Source organism: Nerophis ophidion, linkage group LG27, assembly GCF_033978795.1.
Source record: "Nerophis ophidion isolate RoL-2023_Sa linkage group LG27, RoL_Noph_v1.0, whole genome shotgun sequence".
NCBI lineage: Eukaryota > Metazoa > Chordata > Actinopteri > Syngnathiformes > Syngnathidae > Nerophis > Nerophis ophidion.
The window spans coordinates 36494576-36517075 of NC_084637.1; the positions used below are offsets into that span (position 1 = coordinate 36494576).

Sequence of the window (22500 nt, forward strand, 5' to 3'; positions counted from 1 at the left end):
CTGAAAATGGCAACATGGTAACGTATCTGACAAAGCAACTAAATCTTGGCTTTTAGGCATGCATTAATACTCAGATATTACAGATTTGTTTTTTGATAGTTGAAAGTAAAACTGAAACTGATCAATTAATTTCTGAGAAATATATATTTTTTTCTCTAAAACATTCTGATATTTTATATATATACTGTATATATATTTTTTTACCTTTAGGGTTACCCTCAATTTTTTTTATTCAACACTTAAGTCTTTAGATTAACTTCAGGTCCATCTGTCGATTTTATGCACTTTTTGTTCAAGCAAACTTTGTTGTGTCGTGTCGTCCCGCCACCCCCCCACCCCCCAAAAAAAATGTCAACGTGGAATAAAAGGGGACGGCGTGGGGCGGTTGGGAGGGTGGCCATGCCAGCAACCCGAGGGTTCCTGGTTCAATCCCCATCCTTCTACCAACCCTACCAACCTCGTCACGTCCGTTGTGTCCATGAGCAAGACACTTCACCCTTGCTCCTGATGGGTCGTGGTTAGGACCTTGCATGGCAGCTCCCGCCATCAGTGTGTGAAAGTGTGTGTGAATGTGGAAATAGTGTTAAAGCTCTTTTAGTACCATGAAGTAGGGCTGGGTGATATATCGATACAAACGATATATTGCGGGTTTGTCTCTGCGCGATATAGAAAATGACTATTTCGTGATATTCGAATATACGTTCTCATGCAGTTGCTTTTAGCTACAGGCTCTTCTCACTTTTTCTCATCTCTCCTTCTCACAGAGACGTAAAACAAGCCCGCCTTCTTACATACGTCACATACTGTCGCGCACGTAGCGTCATACGCTCTCGCCGAGCAGAGAGGTAGCAGCATGGCTAACGTTACATGAGGCAGGAGGCGCAAGCAGAGCGGAGCGAGTTGAGTGACATTACAAGAGAGAGAAGGTGCAAAACTGATCACAAATGGAGGAAGAACAATTAATGCCCCAAAAAACAGCAGGGGTCCATCATCTGGCGGTGGTTTGGCTTCAAGCAGGAAGATATTCAGCAGACAACAGCAATATACAAAGTATGCAGCAGAAGCGTTGCTATAAAAGGTAGCAGCACTACTAATTTGTTCTTTCATTTAAAAAGTTACCCGCGAGAGAATGAAGAGTATTTAATAAATACAGTTTTGGTCAATTGACATAGTTGTGATTTCCCTCTGTGCATGAAAGTTTAAAAGAAGCATACAGTATATTAATGAAGTATGAAGAAGAATCTTTTAATCTAGACACATAGAATAATCATACTGCTGTGATTATATGCATCAAGTGTTCATTCAAGGCAAAGGAAAAATATCGAGATATATATCGTATATCGCGATACGGCATAAAAATATTGCGATATTAATAAAAGCCAATATCGCCCAGCCCTACCTTGTAGGTAGAAAAGTGCTATACAAGTATAACCCATTTATTTGTTGTGGAGCAATTGGAGCCTCAAATAGGTCAATAATTTATAACAACATTGACCTACATTTATTTTTTTATTTTTATGAGTAATGACAGTTTAAAGTAAAAAAAAAAAATCGCACAAAAATTATCGAGGCTCCAAAAGGGCCCTGCTCATAAAAGTGTTTAAAATTCATAATTGTATTTATTTTTTTAACTTTCAATGCTATAAATCAGATCTGTGTTTTATTAATTTTATTTTAATTTAACTAGGTTTTAATACGGCAGGGCTTCACGGTGGCAGAGGGGTTAGTGCGTCTGCCTCACAATACGAAGGTGCTGCAGTCCTGGGTTCAAATCCAGGCTCGGGATCTTTCTGTGTGGAGTTTGCATGTTCTCCCAGTGAATGCGTGGGTTCCCTCCGGGTACTCCGGCTTCCTCCCACTTCCAAAGACCTGCACCTGGGGATAGGTTGATTGGCAACACTAATAGTGTGTGAATGTGAGTGTGAATGTTGTCTGTCTATCTGTGTTGGCCCTGCGATGAGGTGGCGACTTGTCCAGGGTGTACCCCGCCTTCCACCCGATTGTAGCTGAGATAGGCGCCAGCGCCCCCCGCGACCCCGAACGGGAATAAGCGGCAGAAAATGGGTGGATGGGGGTTTAATACGGCAAAGACGCAAAATAGGCAATCATTTACAAAAAAACATTTAAAAGTGTAATAGTTGATGTGAAGCAATTGAAGCCTTGAATAGGTCAATAACAATTCATAACAACATAGATTTAGATTCATTATTATTTTTGGGGCAAGGACCGCTTTAAAGGAAAAAAAACAATTGCATGGCAGCTTTGTGTTATCAGAGTCAACATTGCAACTTTTTCTCCGTACATTTCACCTGCCCTTTTTATTCCACTTTTTCATGCTTTTTGTTTGTTTTAATAGTATTTTTAGAAAGTGCGGCTCATCTAAAACAAACTAATAGTTTCTCTTGTCTTTTTTTTCCTCCACCAACGTCTGTGTGCTAATCATGGGGATGACTCGACACGATCAAAACAACTTTGAACGGACACTTTTCAAACTTGTGTCCCTTTCCTGGTTACTGGACCCACGCCCTCATTTGCTGCCGTGTTCAAATTGTGGATCCCAACCTCGACGCTGTAGCGAGGAGATAGATATCCGCCAGCTGGATTGCTAACAGGGCGAGTAGAAGTAGAGTCACCGAAGCAGCAGCAACAGCAGTCGGCACCAACAGGCCCTCCTACTGGGCCAGCACCAGGATTTGGACAGGGAAGTCCTGTAGAAGGAGTGTTTGATGGACCAAATAACAAGCGACGGCGGTACTGACCTCATATAGACTTCATGTTCATCTACTTTTCCCTGAAACGTGTGCTGATTGCTTTATTTTTTAGTTACTGCTATGCTCTGCATAGTCTACTTTTTATTTTGTGCATTTCAGTCTACCACGTCAGGCTTTTAGAACTAGTCCAAGCCACATTGTTTTTCTACAATAAACTGTCTCTGTGCATTGAGCGTGATGTGGCGTAAACTATCTTACAAGCTCAGCAATGGGACACTTTTTTGGTTGTATAGGCAAGCAGCAACAATAGTCGTTTGTCACGTTTAATCCTGTTACAGTTGGATGTGGTCTGGCTTTTTACACCTTTAATTATGAATTTTGCACATTTGTAGTTTGAGCATATTTCTTTTGTCAAAATAATCAAACATTTTGTAAGATGTGTTTCAGCACTTTCAAACGTGCACCGTATTAGATGAGTGTTTCTTATTGCGTTGACCCCATTTTCCAAAAGTAGATTAGAGATGAGATGTGACGTTCGCAAATGAATCGAGTCTTTTTGAAGTAAACGAGAATAGATTTTCGTTTGAAAGGTGTTTTTTATGCACATGCAAATTTAGTGTCACCGATTGCTTGTTCTGCACACACAGTGGCACCCAACTGCAAACTGAATAGGAAAATAAGTCCAAGGAAACAGCATTTGGATTACCTTTTTTAAAGGAATTTTTATTTGTATTTTATTTTATTCATATTTTGGTTTTACTTTTCAGGTTCATTATTCTAAGGAGTAGAATTATCACATTTTTTATAATGTCCTAATATTTATTGTAGTTTTATTTTTACTTTTTATATTCATTAATGCATTTTTTTCTTATCAACTGCTTGTGTATTTTTTTCTATATTGTTTAAATCAGTGGTTCTCAAATGGGGGTACGCGTACCCCTGGGGGTACTTGAAGGTATGCCAAGGGGTGCGTGAGATTTCTTTCAAATATTCTAAAAATAGCAGCAATTCAAAAATCCTTGATAAATATATTTATTGAATAATACTTCAACAAAATATGAATGTAAGTCCATAAACTGTGAAAAAGAAATGCAACAAAGCAATATTCAGTGTTGACAGCTAGATTTTTTGTGGACATGGACCATAAATATTGATGTTAAAGATTTTTTTTTTTTGTGAAGAAATGTTTAGAATTAAGTTCATGAATCCAGATGGATCTCTATTACAATCCCCAAAGAGGGCACTTTAAGTTGATGATTACTTCTATGTGTAGAAATCTTTATTTATAATTGAATCACTTGTTTATGTTTCAACAAGTTTTTAGTTATTTTTATATCTTTTTTTTCCAAATAGTTCAAGGAAGACCACTGCAAATGAGCAATATTTTGCACTGTTATACAATTTAATAAATCAGAAACTGATGACATAGTGCTGTATTTTACTTCTTTATCCCTTTTTTTCAACCAAAAATGCTTCGCTCAGATTAGGGGGTACTTGAATTAAAAAAATGTTCACAGGGGGTACATCACTGAAAAAAGGTTGAGAACCACTGGTTTAAATGATACACATTTTCTTAAGTGAGGGATGATGTCATTGCCAAAGCATGGAAATATGTCGGCGACGCCTTATGGAATGTTTACAATGGAAAATACAGCAAAAAATAAAAAATATATAGCCAATGTCCCACTTCCAAAGACATGCACCTGGGGATAGGTTGATTGGCAACACTAAATTGGCCCTAGTGTGTGAATGTTGTCTGTCTATATGTGTTGGTCCTGCGATGAGGTGGCGACTTGTCCAGGGTGTACAGAGCCTTCTGCCTGTTTGTAGCGGAGATAGGCATCAGCGCCCCCCCGTGACCCCAAAAGGGAATAAGCGGTAGAAATGGATGGATGGATGGGTTTCAGAATAATTCCCACCAATAGAATAATATTGTGTTTGAATTGAATTATTCTAATCTACATTTACAGTGTTAGTTTCCTTGAAAAAAAAAAAATCAGTTATACAAAACTATATCAACGAGCGAGTCTACTGAACGGCTCCTTAAAAGAAACGGCTCTTCAAAATCCGGCTCTCTTTAACGTAGATTCTGATTTACAATTGCTGCCTCAAAATATATATATATTTCTGCAAACAAAATAACACCACCAACGGCTAGAATATATTACTAGCCGTGGTTTATTAGGTACAGATTTAACAAATAAATGTCTATATTTGTAACAATACACAATTAAACGCTGTAACACAATTTGTGGGGTTTGATTGGCTGTCTGGTGCACACGTGACTTTCCGATGATTGGCTGTCTGTCACACACGTGACTCTCCGTTGATTGGCTGTCTGATACACACGTGCATGTCCACTGTAACCATCAACAAGAAACGTCAACGAACGAAAGAATGTTTAAAAAACGGACAAAATGGTCACCGTAGTGATGTTAAACAGGTAAGCGAGACCATAATTGACTCCGAAATCAATTGGCGTCGTCCTTTTTTCTCTGCATGTGCTTAGTTTGAAGTGGGTGAAGGGCGGGACACAACATTCGCGGGTCTTTTGAACAAGTGCATTAATGGCGTAAATGTGCACTTGTCACGGTCACAAACGTATAATAGAGACAGATACTGACATTTATTTGTAATATGTTTTCTATTAAACTACTACTACCCACTACTACTTCTACGTTTTCCATGAATTGATTAACGGGGACCCAGACTTAAACAAGTTGAAAAACGTATTCAGGTGTTACCATTTAGTGGTCAATGGTACGGAATATGTACTGAACTGTGCAATCTACTAATAAAAGAATTAATCAATCAATCCAGGCCCAGGATCCCCAAACCGAGGCTCCTGGGCCTAAACAAGAATATAAAACATGGTTTAAGTTATTTCACCTTTGGCAGTAAAGCTGGCATAATGTTAGACTGACCATACGTCCTCTTTTCCCCGGACGTGTACTCTTTTGCGGGGCTGTTCGGGCGGAGTTTCTTAAATGTCTCAAAAGTCCTGCATTTTGAGTTAGGGTTGCGTGTATTTTTAATGTACGTTCAGGGTTAAAGGCCTACTGAAACCTAATACTACCGACCACGCAGTCCAATAGTTTATATATCAATGATGAAATATTAACATTGCATTACATGCCAATATGGCTTTCTTAGTTAACTAAATTGCAATTTTAAATTTCCCACGAAGTGTCGTGTTGAAAACGTCGCAGTATGATGACGCGTGCGTTTGACGTCTCGGGTTGTAGCGGACATTATTTTCCAGCCCGAGCCAAGCTATAAGTAGTTTGCTTTAATCACATAATTACACAGTATTCTGGACATCTGTGTTGCTGAATCTTTTGCAATTTGTTCAATTAATAATGGAGAAGTCAAAGTAGAAAGATGGAGGTGGGAAGCTTTTAGCCTTTAGCCCCACAAATACACAGTGTTTCCTTGTTTAAAATTCCCGGAGGTGAAGCTTTTTCTATGGAACAGAACGGTCAAGCGAACATGGATCCCGACTACATGTCAACCGGCAGTTTTCGGTGAGAAAATTGTGGTAAAACATCGGCTCTTACCGGAGATCAGCGGAGCTTCTGTCCTGCTGCAGTTTCGTGACTTCAGAGACTCTGGCGTCAACACACCCGTGGCCACACCCCTCCGACTTTAAGGTAGTGAAGTGAAGTGAAATATATTTATATAGCGCTCTTTCTCTAGTGACTCAAAGCGCTTTACATAGTGAAACCCAATATCTAATTTTTACATTTAAACCAGTGTGGGTGGCACTGGGAGCAGGTGGGTCAAGTGTCTTGCCCAAGGACACAACGGCAGTGACTAGGATGGTGGAAGCGGGGATCGAACCTGCAACCCTCAAGTTGCTGGCACGGCTGCTCTACCGACCGAGCTATACCGCCCCATGTAAAGGTACCATATAATCTCACTAAAACACTAGCAACACAATAGGCAGATAAGGGATTTCCCGGAATTATCATAGTAAATGTGTCTAAAAACATCTGAATTGCTCCCACTGTGCAATCGCCTTTTATTTATTTAATTTTTTTTCTAGTTGTTCACTCTAACTTTCCTCATCCACAAATCTTTCATCCTCGCTCAAATTAATGGTGAAATTGTCGCTTTCTGGGTCCAAATAGCTCTTGCTGCTGGAGGCTCACATTATAAATAATGTGAGGAGCTCTACAACCCGTGACATCACGCGCACATCGTCTGCTACTTCCGGTACAGGCAAGGCTTTTTAATTAGCGACCAAAAGTTGCTAACTTTATCGTCGATGTTCTATACTAAATCCTTTCAGCAAAAATATGGCAATATCGCGAAATGATCAAGTATGACACATAGAATGGAGCTGCTATCCCCGTTTCAATAAGAAAATCTCATTTCAGTAGGCATTTAAGAAAGGGTTAAAAACAACAAATTGTGAAGGTGTGCACACACAGCATCATTCGTGAGGGAGGGGCAGAGACAGAGAGCGAGAGAGTTGTGATAAAGGCACATGCGTCGCCAGTCTCTGCTTTTTATCGATAGATAGTACTTTATTGATTCCTTCAGGATAGTTCCCTCATGAAAAAAAAAATATATTTTTTAATAAAAATAAAAAAGATTTATTAGATTACTTTTTTATTATCTATAACCGGGTTGTCACAAGTGTGCCCCGGAGGCCATTTGCGACCCCCAGCTAACGTTTTAAAGGCCCACGGCACATTCTAAAAATACTATTAAAATAAACAAAAGTGAAATAAAAAAGCTTAAAGCTGAAATGTAATTTAGAAAAAAGTTACAATGTTGACTAATAAAACAAAGCTTTTTTTTTCTTTCAACCTGTCATTGCTCAAAACAATATTGAATCAAAATCAATGTTATTATGAATTACTGACCTATCCAAGGTTCTGATTACTTCACATCAAATATTCCACTTTGGGATATATTTTTGGTGGAAGATTTAGCATATTTTTTGTGTTTGCCATTAAAACATAGTTTCGTTTGGCATACATAAAAAAACTAAAACATTTTGAAATGAGGAATAGATCTTCAGTTGATGTAGACTCCAGAGATTTAAGCGTTAAATATAAAATGCATGAATGTCCTTGCACACCATTATCATCATTTCACGTCCGAAGCAAAACAATTTTTACACGTTTATACCGAAATAAATACACCTACAACTTATTTATTGTTATTCACAATGTAAAAGCACTTTGAGTCACTAGACAAATGTGCTATATAAATATAATTCACTTCACATTAAATAAAAAACATATAAAAAAACTTCCAGTAGCGGTAAAGTTTAGATCTATGAAGGAAAGAAGAAACTGAATGAATGTTTATAACTGAATACATTCACATCCATCCATCCATTTCCTACCGCTTATTCCCTTTTGGGGTCGCGGGGGGGCGCTGGCGCCTATCTCAGCTACAATCGGGCGGAAGGCGGGGTACACCCTGGACAAGTCGCCAATACATTTACATATGTATACAAATTTGTTTTCTTTTTTTATTATTTTTTTTTAATGAATTAAATAACATTTATGACAACCTTTTTCCAAAACACATTATAGAATGTGAGATATAACAGTATAATGCATATGTTTATATATTTTTTCAAAACACTTACAAAATAGTAGGACCCCAAAAATTTACTGTGGGACCCCATTTTTCTGACTTGATGGGGTCACTGAGACCCCATTTGGAAAATTCCCTAGCGCCAATACTGCTGTCAACAGAGGAGAAAAAATGCTTTATTTAAATAAATATATTATTTATATAGCAAGTTCGAGAAACAGTGGCAAATGTTCACCTAGTTCTGGCCTTGGCGTGCTGCCCGCCTCGGCACGCATATATGTGTCCTCTTTTTGGGATTTCAGAATATGGTCAGCCTCTCTGTCCACATGTTTGTCCTTATTTCATGTTTTTATTTCTGGATTATATCGTCTGAAATATCTAAATTAAACTGGTCCGAAAGGTACCTGTGCAATACTTGAAATACTCAAATAGTTAAGTATAGCGCTGCCAATCGCTAGCAGACTACTAAATATCTAGCTGGCAACTAGGGCTGCTAAATGCTAAGTGGCATCTGGTACGCTAACCACTAGTTGGCAACTAGTGTGCTAATTGCTAACTGGCAACTAGTGCGTTAATGGCTAGCTGACAACTAGTGCGTTAATAGCCAGACGGCAACCGGTGCGCTAACTCCTAACTGGCAAAAGGGTCGCTGAATTGTTGGTGGCAACTAGTGCGCTAATTACTAGCTGGCAACTCGAGCCGCTAATCACTAAGCTGGCAACTAAATCCAGAGCAGGTAACTAGAGCCGTTAATCACTACCTGGCAACTAGTGAGTTAAACGCTAGCTGGCAACTAGGGCCGCTAGCTGGCCATTAGTGCACTAATTGCTAGCAGGAAATTAGGGCTGCTAATTTCTAACTGACAAGAGGTGCGCTAATCGTTAGCTGGCCACTAATGCGCTAATCTCTAACTGGCAACTAGCGTTGCTGGTTGCTAAGTGGCAACTAGCGCGTTAATCGCCAACTAGTAACTTGTGTGCTAATCGCTAGCTGACAACTAGGCCCGCTAACCGCTGGCTGGCAACAGGGACGCCGCTAATTGCTAGCTGGCAAGTGGTGCGCTTTTAATCGCTAGTTGGCAACTTGAGAGCGAATAGCTAGCTATCATAAATGCCAGGATTATTATATTGAAACAGTAGGTTGATTCATTCATGTTTTTATTTCAAACCTGCAAGGTACAGAAGGCTGGTTGGCCATGTCACTTCCATTCTAGAACCCAGACATTTACTTTTGTGGAGAAATTGCAGGTGAAATATAAAAAAAATTTTTTACGACCACCCTGTCGCACCTTCGCAGTCGCCCTGTTAATTAAAACGATTAATCTAAACAAATAATTATTATCATTGACATTTTCATAACAGTAACCTTATAATATGAAAAAGCATCTTGTTGCTTGACATGTATTTTCTTTCTCGTCTCTCACAGGGCTTTTCTAGATGTTCTCCAGTGATGTTTTCCACAAGCAGGTACACACACATATCCATACACACACGCAAACATTTTGAAGGCACCATTTCACTTGATATTACCAAACGGCCCCCAAGTTAGGTTTGCAGCCACACTGAGTAAATCATAACAAGCCACTGTGAGTGGATCGTAACAAAAGTGTGTTGTTCCTTTTCTCTGCCGCGCCCAAGGCTGCTCATTATCAACATGAGGGAAAGTAATCATTCTAGTGATCCACTTTTAACCGAGCTGATTGTGGCCAATTTGGGGAAGGAACACTTTCTGGCCTGGTTTGGCTTTAGCCCAGTTTATGTCCCACTTCGGTTATTTTCCTGGAGCACAATCGATTTTTGGGGCAATAACGTGAATAAAGTGGATGGAAGTATAGCATTCAAAACACATCAAAGTTCTTTCGCCGGCTTATTTTTTTTCTACCGTATTTTTCGGACTATAAGCCCTTTTTTTCCCTATGCGGCTAATTTATGTTTTTGTCTTTGCTAATGGCCGTGATGTTTTATATTAGTTTTCATGAAGCACCGACAGAGACACTGAAAAGGTGTATTAACGTTTGTGCTATGTCGCCATCTTTTGGACGAATTTGCTCACTGCAGGTGATTTGTGTTGAAAATGTATTTCCTGTTTTGTGCCTTGAACCAAAAGTATGTCCCGTTTCGTCTACTATTGGTCTACAGCATTTCTACTCGTATGGATTCTTCGTTCATCACTCTAAGCAACGTTTGTAGGTTTAACAATATATCTAAAACTATTTATAGTCACTAAACCGTCTCATGTGTGATGTCTGTAGGAGTGTTTTCATGCATATTTGTACGCGCTATCGTAATGTAATAAAGCTAGCGTCGTTAACATTAGCTAATATGCTAACACGTTTACAAGTGCCTGTTTTAGTGTTATTAACTTACAACGGCATTCTTTTTGTATTGTTTCAGTTCCACAAATTCCTCAGTAAATTCACCTAAATGTCAATGTGGAGTTATTGAGTCTGTTTAGCTAATTGGAGAGCTAGCTTGCGCACATAGTGGGTCAATGACGATGACTTCTGTTTTGTTTCATCAGCCGTTTTACTGCCGTGTTACAGGTTAGGTGCGGATAGTATATGTAAAAATATATATTTAAAAAAAATATATTAAATATATATAATATGATATATATTATATATATTTAATATATATATTTTATATATGTATTTTATATATTTATTAAAATATATGAAATATATATATATAATATGTAATTTTATATAATATTTATATATATATTTTTTTATTTTTTTATTTTTATTTAAATATACTAGTTGTGGCTTAAATACTGGGCTCCTTAGCCTGTAAAGTGTTGTAAATCAGTGGTCCCCAACCACCGGGCCGTGGCCCGATTGGTACCGGGCCGCAGAAGAATTTTTTATAAAAAAAAAAAAATAAAATAAAAATATATATATATTTTTTATTTTTATTAAATCAACATAAAAAACACAATATACACTTACAAATAGTGCACCAACCACAAAAAGCTCCCTTTTTCATGACAAAAACGTCCCTTTTTCATGACAAAGAATTAAAAAAAAAGAAAATAATAAAAAAGGACACCCCCCCGGGCCGCGGGACAAATTATTAAGCGTTGACCGGTCCGCGGATACAAAAAGGTTGGGGACCACTGTTGTAAATGACAGGTGTTCTCTTCTTAAAGATCCTAAATCCAGAAAAGCGTTCACAAACTGACATGATTCCAAATGCTGACAAACTGATTATTTAATGTAAAATTTAGATAATCTGTGTTTTGTTGACGTAGCAACCCTCTCTCTTGTTTGTGTGTTCCAACAAGTTAACAAAGGTTCTAAAAATAGAGCCAACTTTTCCTCGCCTGCGGTCTGGCGCCGCCTCTGCGCCGAGCGTAGTTGCATTAAGAGGTGGCACAAAAACTGCTAATCCACACAAGAGGTGTGTGCTTGCACTGACACTTTCCTCGCTGATGCCGATTCGCTTGAACCATTTACAAATCCCAGTCCTCGACAGGCGTGTGTGTGCGTGCTATTCTATCAACAGGCTGAAAAGTTACTAGTTCCAACACGTGTGCATTCTCCCGGATCTCATTAATGGGATTAGTTGTTTTGAGGGCAGCTGGACACTGAGCTGGTGTCTGGAGGCCGGATGGACAACATGTCTCCTCAGCATCAACAGGACAGACTGAGCCGGGCCGCAGAAAAAAGCGACAACAGACGGGTATAGTTCATTTTTTTAAAAGTTGTATTTTGTTCAATATTGTGATTGTTTGTCCCAAATATATTTTTTTAATTGTTAGAATGTGTGATCACCACCACCATAATGCTATTATTATTTAGGGGTGTCTAAACGTTTTCCACTGAAAAATCAAAGCATACGGGGGCCATTTTGATATTTGTCATTTTCAAAACCTATACAATATATATATATATTATTTTAGGGCTCTCTTTAAGTTGGGTCCCCGAAGGATCTCAGTCATTAAAATAGAAAAAATAAGTCATAGATTATTATTTTTGTCAACTTCAAATCTCTGTCGATATAAAGTACATAAAGTGTTTTATGTTCTTTTTGTCAAAAAAATATTTTTGGGGGAAAAACATCAAATATGCAATCTTTTTCACCCCAAAAATGTCAAACTGGACTATTTGATGTGAAGTAATTGGAGCCATCAATTGGTCAGTAATTGGTTGGTTGGTTGAAATGTATTTGGAACATGTATACAGTATCAATATGATACATCACATATTCGACGCATTTTCTTTAAAACATGTCTAAAAAGGAGTAGGAAGAAGCAATGCTCATCTATCCTGCCCCTTTTTCACTTCATAGCAATTACTAACACATACTTCCTGTTCTCAAAAATGTTTTAGATTTTTACAGCTTACAGCAGTGTGTTCTAAATACATTAGTTCTTCTCCTAAGTAATTAAATCACTTATGGTATTCATAGCACCATTGATTTTATTGTATTATTATTTTTTGAGCAATCACAGTTTAAAAAAATATATATCCAACCCACTCATACAATTGTTACAAAATAAGTCACTTAAGTCTCTAGATCAGTGACGTCAAACATGTGGCCCACGAGATAAGTTTTCTTTGCGTAAAATTGAGCTGCCTTTTTAAATTAAAGAAACTGCTTTTCTAAATGTGTCCACTGGATGTCGCAATAGAAATTCTGTGAGGCAAGCAAATAGTTTATACCAGGGGCGAGCAAATATACCAAGCAAGAGTTACCCGATAAAGCGGGGCTGCCACTTCTCCCCTTCTAACCCAATGCAAAACAAATTTAAAACTTTTTTAAATTTAAAGAAAGTAAACAATGCAAGATTTACTGCAATACCGTCAGTCTTTTATGTTTTTATTTTTGGCTTGTTGAAATCGTTCACACATTGCACAGCTTTTATAATTCTGTCAATACACAGTGATGCCAGAAGACAGGGAATAACTCAACCCTCCTGAATTTCTACCTTAGTTTGTATGATTTGTTGGCTTAGCACAGGATTAATATGTGGAAATGACGAATGAGGTAGTTTATAGTAAGTTTTATTTATGCTTTATTTCATTTTTTGTTCAATCCAAGATAGACTGTGACTTAAAGTTGAATTTCTCTGTAGATACACTGAGATTAAGTCTAAATTCATTGGGTTCTTCATGGTGTTTTTGAAACTACACCAATTTTTTCCTCAGAATTTTTAAAAAACTTGAAATTTTTTGTCAAGAGAATTATTTGTGACATGTACATTTTCAGAATGTACATGACATGTTGGGCCGAAGTAAACCCCCCCCCCAAAAAAACAATCTAAAGTTGTCGCAGTTGTATTTTATTATGCCATGATTTTACCCGTCCGGCCCACATGGAAATAGATTTTTCTCCATACGGCTCCTGAGATAAAATTAGTTTGACCCCCCTGCTCTAGATCAACCTCAGATCTATCTGTTGATCATAAGTTTTTATTATTATTATTTATTCATTTATTTTTGTTGTAATTTGTTTGTTTTATGACCTTTTTGTCAAATAATTTGTTTAATGTATGCAAAATCTTCCCCCCGAAATAATTCAAAGTGGGATATTTGGTGTAAAGAACTGGAGTTTTGAATAGGTCAATCATTCAAAACAACATTGATTTTTATGAATTATTATTTTCAAGCAATGAGTTGTAAAGAAGAACACAGCCTGCATAGCAGCTTTGTGTTATTAGAGTCAGCATTGCAACTTTGTTCGTGTTTGATTTCACCTGTTTTTCTCTTTTTTTCCTCATTTTTTAAACAATATTTTTAGAATGAGCCACTAGCCGTCAGAGCATTAGCTGTGGAGCGCAAATGGCCCCTCGGCCACACTTTCGACAGCCTTTTTTTGTGTAATCCTCATGTTACAAACTTCTTTGCTGAACGACACGTCAATAATGCTGCCGTCTGTCCCAATAGTCGACATTCCTGACTGCTGTTTGTGTTTGCATGCTTCATATTAGTCGGTGAAATATTACTCAACTAGGCTGAGGGTCTAATCAGCCACTTTGCGTGGAGTGCTGCGTAAAGTCTTTGAAACGCATGGACGTGAGTCACACACAGGTAGCCCAGACAAACGGCTTACGACGGATCAGAATGGCTGCCGACACGTTTGACTTATTCTCATTAGGCTGTTTATGCTCTCGTGATTATTGAGTGACAACTGGCCAAACATAATACTTTTGTGATGTTGTGGGGACCAAGGGTCAAGCTGGGGTGACTCCTTTTGGTGAAATGGGGCAAAAATGGGACGCCAAGCCTGCCACGTTTAAACCCAACTGCAATGTGACTTCATGATCCCCGTGGGGAAATATGCACAATGTGCCCTATTTATTCAGGATTTGGGAACAATGAACTGAGGTAAAACCGGGTTACTAGTTCATTTTGTAACGTGGAAGTGTGTTTATGGTTAGGCTGGGCGATATACAGTATGTCTGAAAACTGTTTAATGATATAAGTGTTTTATATCAGTCGATGTTTATAATTCGTGATATTTTTATGGCCTATCAAAAGTAAGAACCAGCAGAAAAATGTATAAAATCTAAACATTTTTATTTGAATGTTACTTCCTCTGATTGTAATCCCTCAGCTATCAAGGCAGGAAGGAAATGTCAACATAATGGAAACAATCACTGTAAATACATATATAAAATCACGTTGAACACTTAACAGTTGAATCTTAAAATGAAGGTGTAAAAATAAGGAATATATAAGAAATGTGTAATCAAGTGTAAGAAAATAGTGTAAGGTGTGAAAACGTAAACATAGAGATATTTGTCTGATATCTGTCTATTACCTGACCGCTTCTATGTTGGCTACCTCTCTTTGTTTATAATGTATATTTTCTGCTGGATCTACTCACTATTTTATGCTGGCCTTTTTTTTGCTGCAGCTGTTACATATACTGTAATATTGTACATGGTAATTGGTATTTGGGCTGGGTGATATATCGATATACTTGATATATTGCGGGTTTGTCTCTGTGAGATATAATAAATAACTTTATTGGGATATCCGAGTATACATTCTCACGCAATTGCTTTCACCTGCTGGCATTACACTACAGGCTCTTCTCACTCTTTCTCGTCTCTCCTCACAGACAGCAAGCGCACCTTCTCACATACGTTACATACAGTAGATACAGGCCCTTGCGGAGCAGAGCGGTAGCCGCATGGGTAACGTTAGCTGTGGTGCGAGTGGTAATACGAAAGAAAGAAGGTGCAAATCAGGTAACAAATAAAGGAAGAATTAATTCCCGAGAAAAACAGCGGGGGGTCCATTGTCTGGCGGTGGTTTGGCTTCAAATGGGAATATGTCGAACAGACAACCATAATTTGTCAAGTGTGGGGCAAAAGCGTTGCTACAAAAAGTAGCATTACTGCTAATATGTAGCATCATTTGAAAAGTCACTTGCTAGAGAATGAAGAGTGCTTACTCCGCATGTCAACATCTCCATTCGGTGTCACACCAACAAAATGCCAGGGCAACCATTTCCAGATCAACACCATATGAAAAAAATAGTGAACGACATAAGGAGATAACGTCCGCAGTAACCAACCATTTGATTTCCTATTATGCAGCTTATTTTTATTGGACAGTTATTGAGATATCATGTGTGACATCATGCACAAAAGTGCACTTTATTTGTTTTAAACTATTGTAGTGGCGTTCTCTACAAAAAGTGCTCTTTCATTTAGTGTTGTTTTGATACGTCATCTTAGTGACATCATGCACAAAAGTGCACTAATAGCTTGTTTTAAAATGTCTCTGACAATCTTGCACTTTCTGTTTTGAAATGACATGAATGTTTGTGCCACTGCTTAATAACTGTTTAATAAATACAGTTTTGGTAAGGTGACTTTGTTGTGATTTCCCTCTCTGCATGTAAGTTTAAAACAAGCATATATTAATGCAGTATGAACAAGAATGTTTTAATGTAGACACATAGAATCATCATACTGGTGTGATTATATGCATCAAGTGTTCATTCAAGGCTAAGGCAAAATATCGAGATATATATCGTGACATGGCCTAAAAATATCGAGATGTTAAAAAAAAGGCCATATCGCCCAGCCCTACATTGTATATAATATATAAAAAACTATTTAATAATAAAATCATATATCCGTATATATTATATACTGTATATATAATATGTTTATATTACATATATGTTATTTTATATTGTTACTATGGTACATTTTTAGTCTACTTAATACCTGCATTATCCTTTCCATCCTTACCTTTTTACATCCTTTGAAACTGAGCTACAGTGTGGATCAATAAAGTTTGTCTACCGGTAAGTTTAGTGCCAGGAAGTTACGGCTGTGCTCTAAAGGGTGAGCACGGCTAAGGTGATGTGGTAGTAGCGGTCTTGGTGGGGACGAGCGCCTTGCATCATTTAAAGACCACATTGGTCTGACTACTCCCTTTGAAGACTTCATCTCCACTTAGCATTGCCCAGACGGGCGCTGATGGCGGTTTTGTTAGCATTAAGTAGGGCATCGCGTCCAGCCGCCTTCCGCTGTTGCTCACGTCAAAGTCTCACCAATGTGGAGATGTTTTATTGATGAGGCAGGAGTTGACGATTATTGCATCAAATATTTGCTCTGCCACAACTTGATTGTCGCGGTACTGATAGCGCCAAAATTAGCAGCCGTTTTGTTGTTAGCATAGTTTTTTTTATTTAAGCCAAAAATATGCTTTTTAAAAACAAATAAATAATTAACCATGTAGTAATGCCAAAATATTTGCGGTGTGTTGTGTCAAGGGACGACTGTACACATTTGTATACAAAGCTATTATTGACTTGAATATAAGACGATTGTAAATATAAGGCAACTTTTGCAAGGAGGATTTCTGGGAAAAAAAATTTTTTTTTAAAGTGGACGATGGCCATTAAAAGGATTCAACGTGTATTCGCTGTTCAGCAGTTTATTCTCTTCAATGATCAGCATTATCTTAAAAATAACATAACTACTTTCCTTTTTTTAGCTGAGTTTTGATAAACCGTTTCCAGCGGGGCTCTATCACGGACACCAGGTCACTGGACAGATGTCTGACTTAACTTGTTATACAGTTGTCTGGCTTAACTTGTTATAACCACTACGGCTTGTCGGATCTTGAACATGCGACATTCCAGTCCCCGAACCAAGTCCTCAAGCAACCTTCATTCTGTCTCTTTTAGCGGATGAAGTCCCAAAGTGTTCGACGCCAGTCCGCCCCTGCTTTGGTCATCAGCAAGGCTCTGGCCAGGTCCAAGACGCTTTCCAGGTAAAATAATTCCCACACACACCAGATGACCATGTAGTGCTGTGAAGTTCTTTATTTATTCTTCCTATTCATCCCAATAAAGCAAAAAAAAAAACCAGACACTTTTTGACTTTACATGCGCCTGCCTCGTCCTAAGCGCCAAATGATTGTGACCAACTGTCCTCACAAACACTCAACTTTGCTTCTCATATGGGTCTTGATTTGCCAAACCAGTTCTAAGGGCTGCATCTGATCCTCTAATAGCCTGACTTGTGAAAATATAGAAGAAGTGAAATACAATTTTTATTGCAATAAATCAGTCCAACTACCGGTTACCTGCCGATCGCCATCGACTAGTCGACCTTTGGGACCACTCTTGTAGATCCTGAAAACATTCTGGACAAAAATGTATGATCACAAAAGACATGCCGTACATGCAAGTATTTTAATGCCTTGTTAACTTGCTCCAGGCATGGACTGAAAATTTTGTGCAGCCATATTTGGGTACCTTACACATTTTAATCAATGCAGAACATTTCACTACCTGTGAATCGATACTTTTTTGTGTTCATGTGGTAATAAATATTCATTTGTGTAATAATAACTTTTTTATTTTGTTATTTACCATTTAACAGTGAACTGATAACCATAACTGTGCTGTCTGGTTGTTATATATTTCCTCACACTTCTGAGTGTCATATGCAAGTATGCATTTATTTCACTTTGTCCTCAATGTGTTGCCGTGAGTGGTTGGAGTATTTGGGCACCTCGCGATTCAATCCAATTTTAATTCTTAAGGGGACGATTCGATTCAGAATCGATTTTCGATTCAACACCATTCTCGACTCGAAGCGACTCTTGTAATGCATTATTTGGAATAAAAATGATGAGCTTCAAGCACAGATGTGAAATGAAAACCATATTAGGTGACTACATCTTGAAGCTCATCGAGAGAATGCCAAGAGTGTGTGAAAAAGTAATCAGAGCAAAGGGTGGCTATTTTAAAGAAAATAGAATATCCAACATGTTTTCAGTTATTTTAATGTAGTTTTGTTAAGTACAGAACTCCACATGTGTTAATTCATAGTTTTGATGCCTTCAGTGAAAATCTACAATGTAAATAGTCATGAAAATAAAGAAAACGCATTGAAAGAGGAGAATGTGTGTCCAAACTTTTGGCCTGTACTGTAATATGTTTATGTATACGAACATATATGTGTGTGTGTTAATATATATATATATATATATATATATATATATTTATTTATTTATATATGTGTGTGTATATATATATATATATATATATATATATGTGTGTGTATATATATATGTGTATATATATATGTATGTGTATATATGTATGTATGTATGTATATGTGTATATATGCATGTATGTATATATGTATGTATATATATTTTTTGCACCCCTAGTTGCCGTAGTCAAGGAGTCTTTGCCATTAAAGTTGAATGTGCCATTCTTGTCCTACAATGTGTTTGTACTGCAAGTATTGTACTTACTACACACCAGGTGTTTGATTGTAGACTTACTACACATCAGGTGTTTGATTGTAGACTTACTACACATCAGGTGTTTGATTGTAGCGTACATCTTAGTTTTAGTTTTCATTACCAAATTTGGAGGTGTTGAAATCCATGTGTTGTTTTTTACCAGAGAGAGTCTCTCAGTTCCCGTGTTCCAAGAAACATGCTCTTTGGTCCAGTCCTTCCTGAAAGTGCCCAACAGGTCGTTTCTCCTGCACGGGCACACTCAGCTGAAGACCGGCATGCAGACTCAGGACAGACACCTCTTCCTCTTCACAGACATCCTGGTGATCGCCAAAGCCAAGTGAGCACAAGCGTGGTTAAAAACCGCATGCATTGGTGTGACCGGGAAACTATACAATTTTATTTGCATCGCCAGGTCAGCCAACCAGTTCAAACAGAAGGCGCAGGTGTGTGTGAGCGAGATGTGGACAGCGAGTTGCATGGAGGATGTGTGTGAGGGAAGCACCTGCCCCGACAGGAGCTTCGTCTTGGGCTGGCCCACCTGCAACTCTGTCGCCACGTTCAGGTGAGACACTCTTTGTGTGCAACGAGTCATGCTAACTGCTAACCAAAACAAACATCCTTCATGTCAGTTGTGTCTTTACTGTCGTCACGCAGCTCGGTGGAACAAAAAGACCACTGGCTGGCTCTCCTCAAAAGGTGCACTTCTTTTATCAACATTATAGAGTTTTGGTGTGTCCAACGTTTACGTGACTAATTGTCTTTTTTCTGCAGGCGCATTAAAGAGGAAAAAGAGAAGGAAGAACCTAAAACCATCCCTCTCAGGGTGTATGGGAAGGGACTCAACACTTACGCTGTGGTGAGTCCGCTGCAAAAAATAAGATAAAAAGTCGAGATTTGAGGAAAAAAATACTAAAAAACTAGTGAAATCCACTAACTGCACAAACAGATCTTTTAATTGATAAGGCATCCTGAATTAAGATTTGTATATCTAGAAATTAGCAGGACTTTTAAGCTAGAAATATGTACTGTATTTTCCGCACCCACTAAATTTTAGAAGAAAAAACATTTTTTCCACATATTAGTACATTAGCTGCACCAGACTATAAGCCCCAGATATATTTACATACTTTAACTGTTTCCTAAATGGTGTCTGTAACACGGCAGTAAAATGGCTGATCAAACAAAACAGATGTCGTCGTCATGGACCCACTAGCTGCGATAGCTCGCTCTCCAATCAGCTAAACAGACTCAATAACTCCACGATGACGTTTAGGTGAATTTACTGAGAAATTTGTGAAACTTAAACAATACAAAAATAATGTCATTGTAAGTTATTAATACTAACACAGACTCTTGTTATTGTGTTAGCATATTACCTCATGCTAACGACGCTAGCTTGAATACATTACTACAGCACGTACAAATATGCATGAAAACACTCCTACAGACATTACACATGGGACATCTTAGTAAGTATGAATTGTTTTAGCTTTATTTTAAAACTTACAAACATTGTTTGGAGTGATGAAGAAGAATCCATACAGTAGAAATGCTATGGACGACTAGAAGATGGAACAGAACTTCTACTTCCGGTTGAAAGCTCAAAAAGAAGGTTACTGCAGCACCTGCTGAGAGCAAACTCGTCCAAAAGATGGCACCAAAGTAATGACACATAATTTCAGGGTCTGCTTTGTTTGTTTTTTTAAACTATTTGCACTATGGCCGTCAGCGATGAAAATCCATCAATTAGCCGTACTGTTTTAATAAGCCGCAAGGAAAAGCGTGGGTAAAATGTAGCGGCTTATAGTCCAGAATTTACGGTAGTTTGTTCTGAAAAGAAGCTTTATTCATCTTGCAATTCTTAAATTAAGCATCTTGGAGATGTTGCTGGATCTTTAAACACTGTTTTCTATTGGGGGAAAAATATCTTACTGGAATAATTATTTTATTTATTTATTTATTCAAACCACACTAGAAAAAATATAATGATCAATTTCCATCCATTTTTTACCGCTTGTCCCTTTTGGGGTGGGGGGTGCTGCAGTTTATCTCAGCTGCATTCGGGCGGAAGGCGGTGTACACCCTGGACAAGTCGCTACCTCATCGCTGGGCCATGAATTGATTAACATGGCCCTTGACTTAAACAAATTGAAAAACTTATTCGGGTGTTACCATTTAGTGGTTAATTGTATGGAATATGTACTGTACTGTGCAATCTACTAATACAAGTTTGAATCAATCAAACAATCAATCAAGACAGATAGACAGACAACATTCACACTCACATTCACACACTAGGGCCAATTTAGTGTTGCCAATCAACCTATCCCCAGGTGCATGGTATTGGCGGAGTACCCGGGGGGAACTCATGCAGTCACGGGGAGAACATGCAAACCCCACACAGAAAGAAACCGACCCCGGGATTGAACTCAGGACCACTCAGGACCTTTGTATTGTGAGGCACATGCACTAACCCCTGTTTCACCGTGCTGCCCAAAATATATTTTATTCATGCTAAAATTTAAACTAGTCAATGCCTACAAATAAGTAAATTGCTCTTAAAAATAGGGCCATTTATAGAAATAAGTTTAAATCTGAACTAATGGCAGATCATTTGCAGTGTACAAGCGTGTAGTGACACCTGTTTGTGTGTAACATTGTGCACCTTCTTTCTCCCCCGATCAGACCAAGACTTTGCCAGTCAGTAACTCGGATTCCACCGCTGAAGTGATCCGACTGGCCCTGCAGCAGTTTAGCATCATTGTGAGTAGCGGTGCAACTAATCTTACACCTCTTCAGCGGCTCTGACTCAACCATCAACTTTCAAATACGGATTGAGATATTTATAGCCATTTGTAAAGTAACAATAAAGATGACAAGTTCATTCAGAAATATTTATAGATGAACTGATTCTCATTAGGCTGCTACAAAAATATACCCCTCCATTCACAAAGTTTTTGGTTTACAAACTTTTAGAGCGCACCATTACCATGAATTGATTAACGTGGACCCCGACTTAAACAAGTTGAAAAACTTATTTGGTTGTTACCATTTAGTGGTCAATTGTACAGAATATGTACTGTACTGTGCAATCTACTAATAAAAGTCTCAATCAATCAAAACAAAATGCGAACCACGAACGCTTAATTCATTCATTTTGTGTTTGCTCGTTTTAAAGGGATTGAGAAAGCCGATTTCAGACCACAGCAAGTTTTTAATTATGATGAGAATGGACTTTTCTAGAAAAAATGCCAAAGCGGACTTATTTCACAGCAGAGGTGAAGATGAGCTCCCGTTCAGTGGTGTCTCTTCCAAGAGCACATACATGCACCCGTCCCCATCCATTCTCCCCCTCCGTCTGCTACTTTCTCTCCTCTCGTGAGCCGTTCCTCTGCTAAAGTTAATGTAATGTCAGTGGACTTTGTTTTTAAGTGTTTATTTTTGTCACAATATGGTTATTAAATTTAGGAATTTTGGGGATTTCTGCGTGTTTGTGAGGGCACC

The 22500-nt window shown here is 38.2% G+C and overlaps 2 protein-coding genes across 3 annotated transcripts in view; both read left to right on the plus strand.

Moving 5' to 3' along the window:
- Nucleotides 1–2944, plus strand: part of LOC133544380 (paraspeckle component 1-like) — a 27387-nt gene extending 24443 nt beyond the window's left edge. For both annotated transcript variants that reach the window (XM_061889626.1, XM_061889627.1), the window contains exons 9-10: nucleotides 1–17; nucleotides 2576–2944. The exon at nucleotides 1–17 is cut by the window's left edge and continues 123 nt beyond it. In XM_061889626.1, coding sequence (XP_061745610.1) covers nucleotides 1–17; nucleotides 2576–2758 — 200 coding nt within the window. In that variant the 3' untranslated portion in view covers nucleotides 2759–2944. The remainder of the gene's footprint in view (nucleotides 18–2575) is intronic.
- Nucleotides 2945–11540: 8596 nt separating this feature from the next.
- Nucleotides 11541–22500, plus strand: part of LOC133544385 (rho GTPase-activating protein 20-like) — a 30929-nt gene continuing 19969 nt past the window's right edge. The window contains exons 1-7 of the mRNA XM_061889637.1: nucleotides 11541–11947; nucleotides 17423–17508; nucleotides 19160–19333; nucleotides 19409–19558; nucleotides 19651–19692; nucleotides 19768–19852; nucleotides 21682–21759. Coding sequence (XP_061745621.1) covers nucleotides 11876–11947; nucleotides 17423–17508; nucleotides 19160–19333; nucleotides 19409–19558; nucleotides 19651–19692; nucleotides 19768–19852; nucleotides 21682–21759 — 687 coding nt within the window. The 5' untranslated portion in view covers nucleotides 11541–11875. The remainder of the gene's footprint in view (nucleotides 11948–17422; nucleotides 17509–19159; nucleotides 19334–19408; nucleotides 19559–19650; nucleotides 19693–19767; nucleotides 19853–21681; nucleotides 21760–22500) is intronic.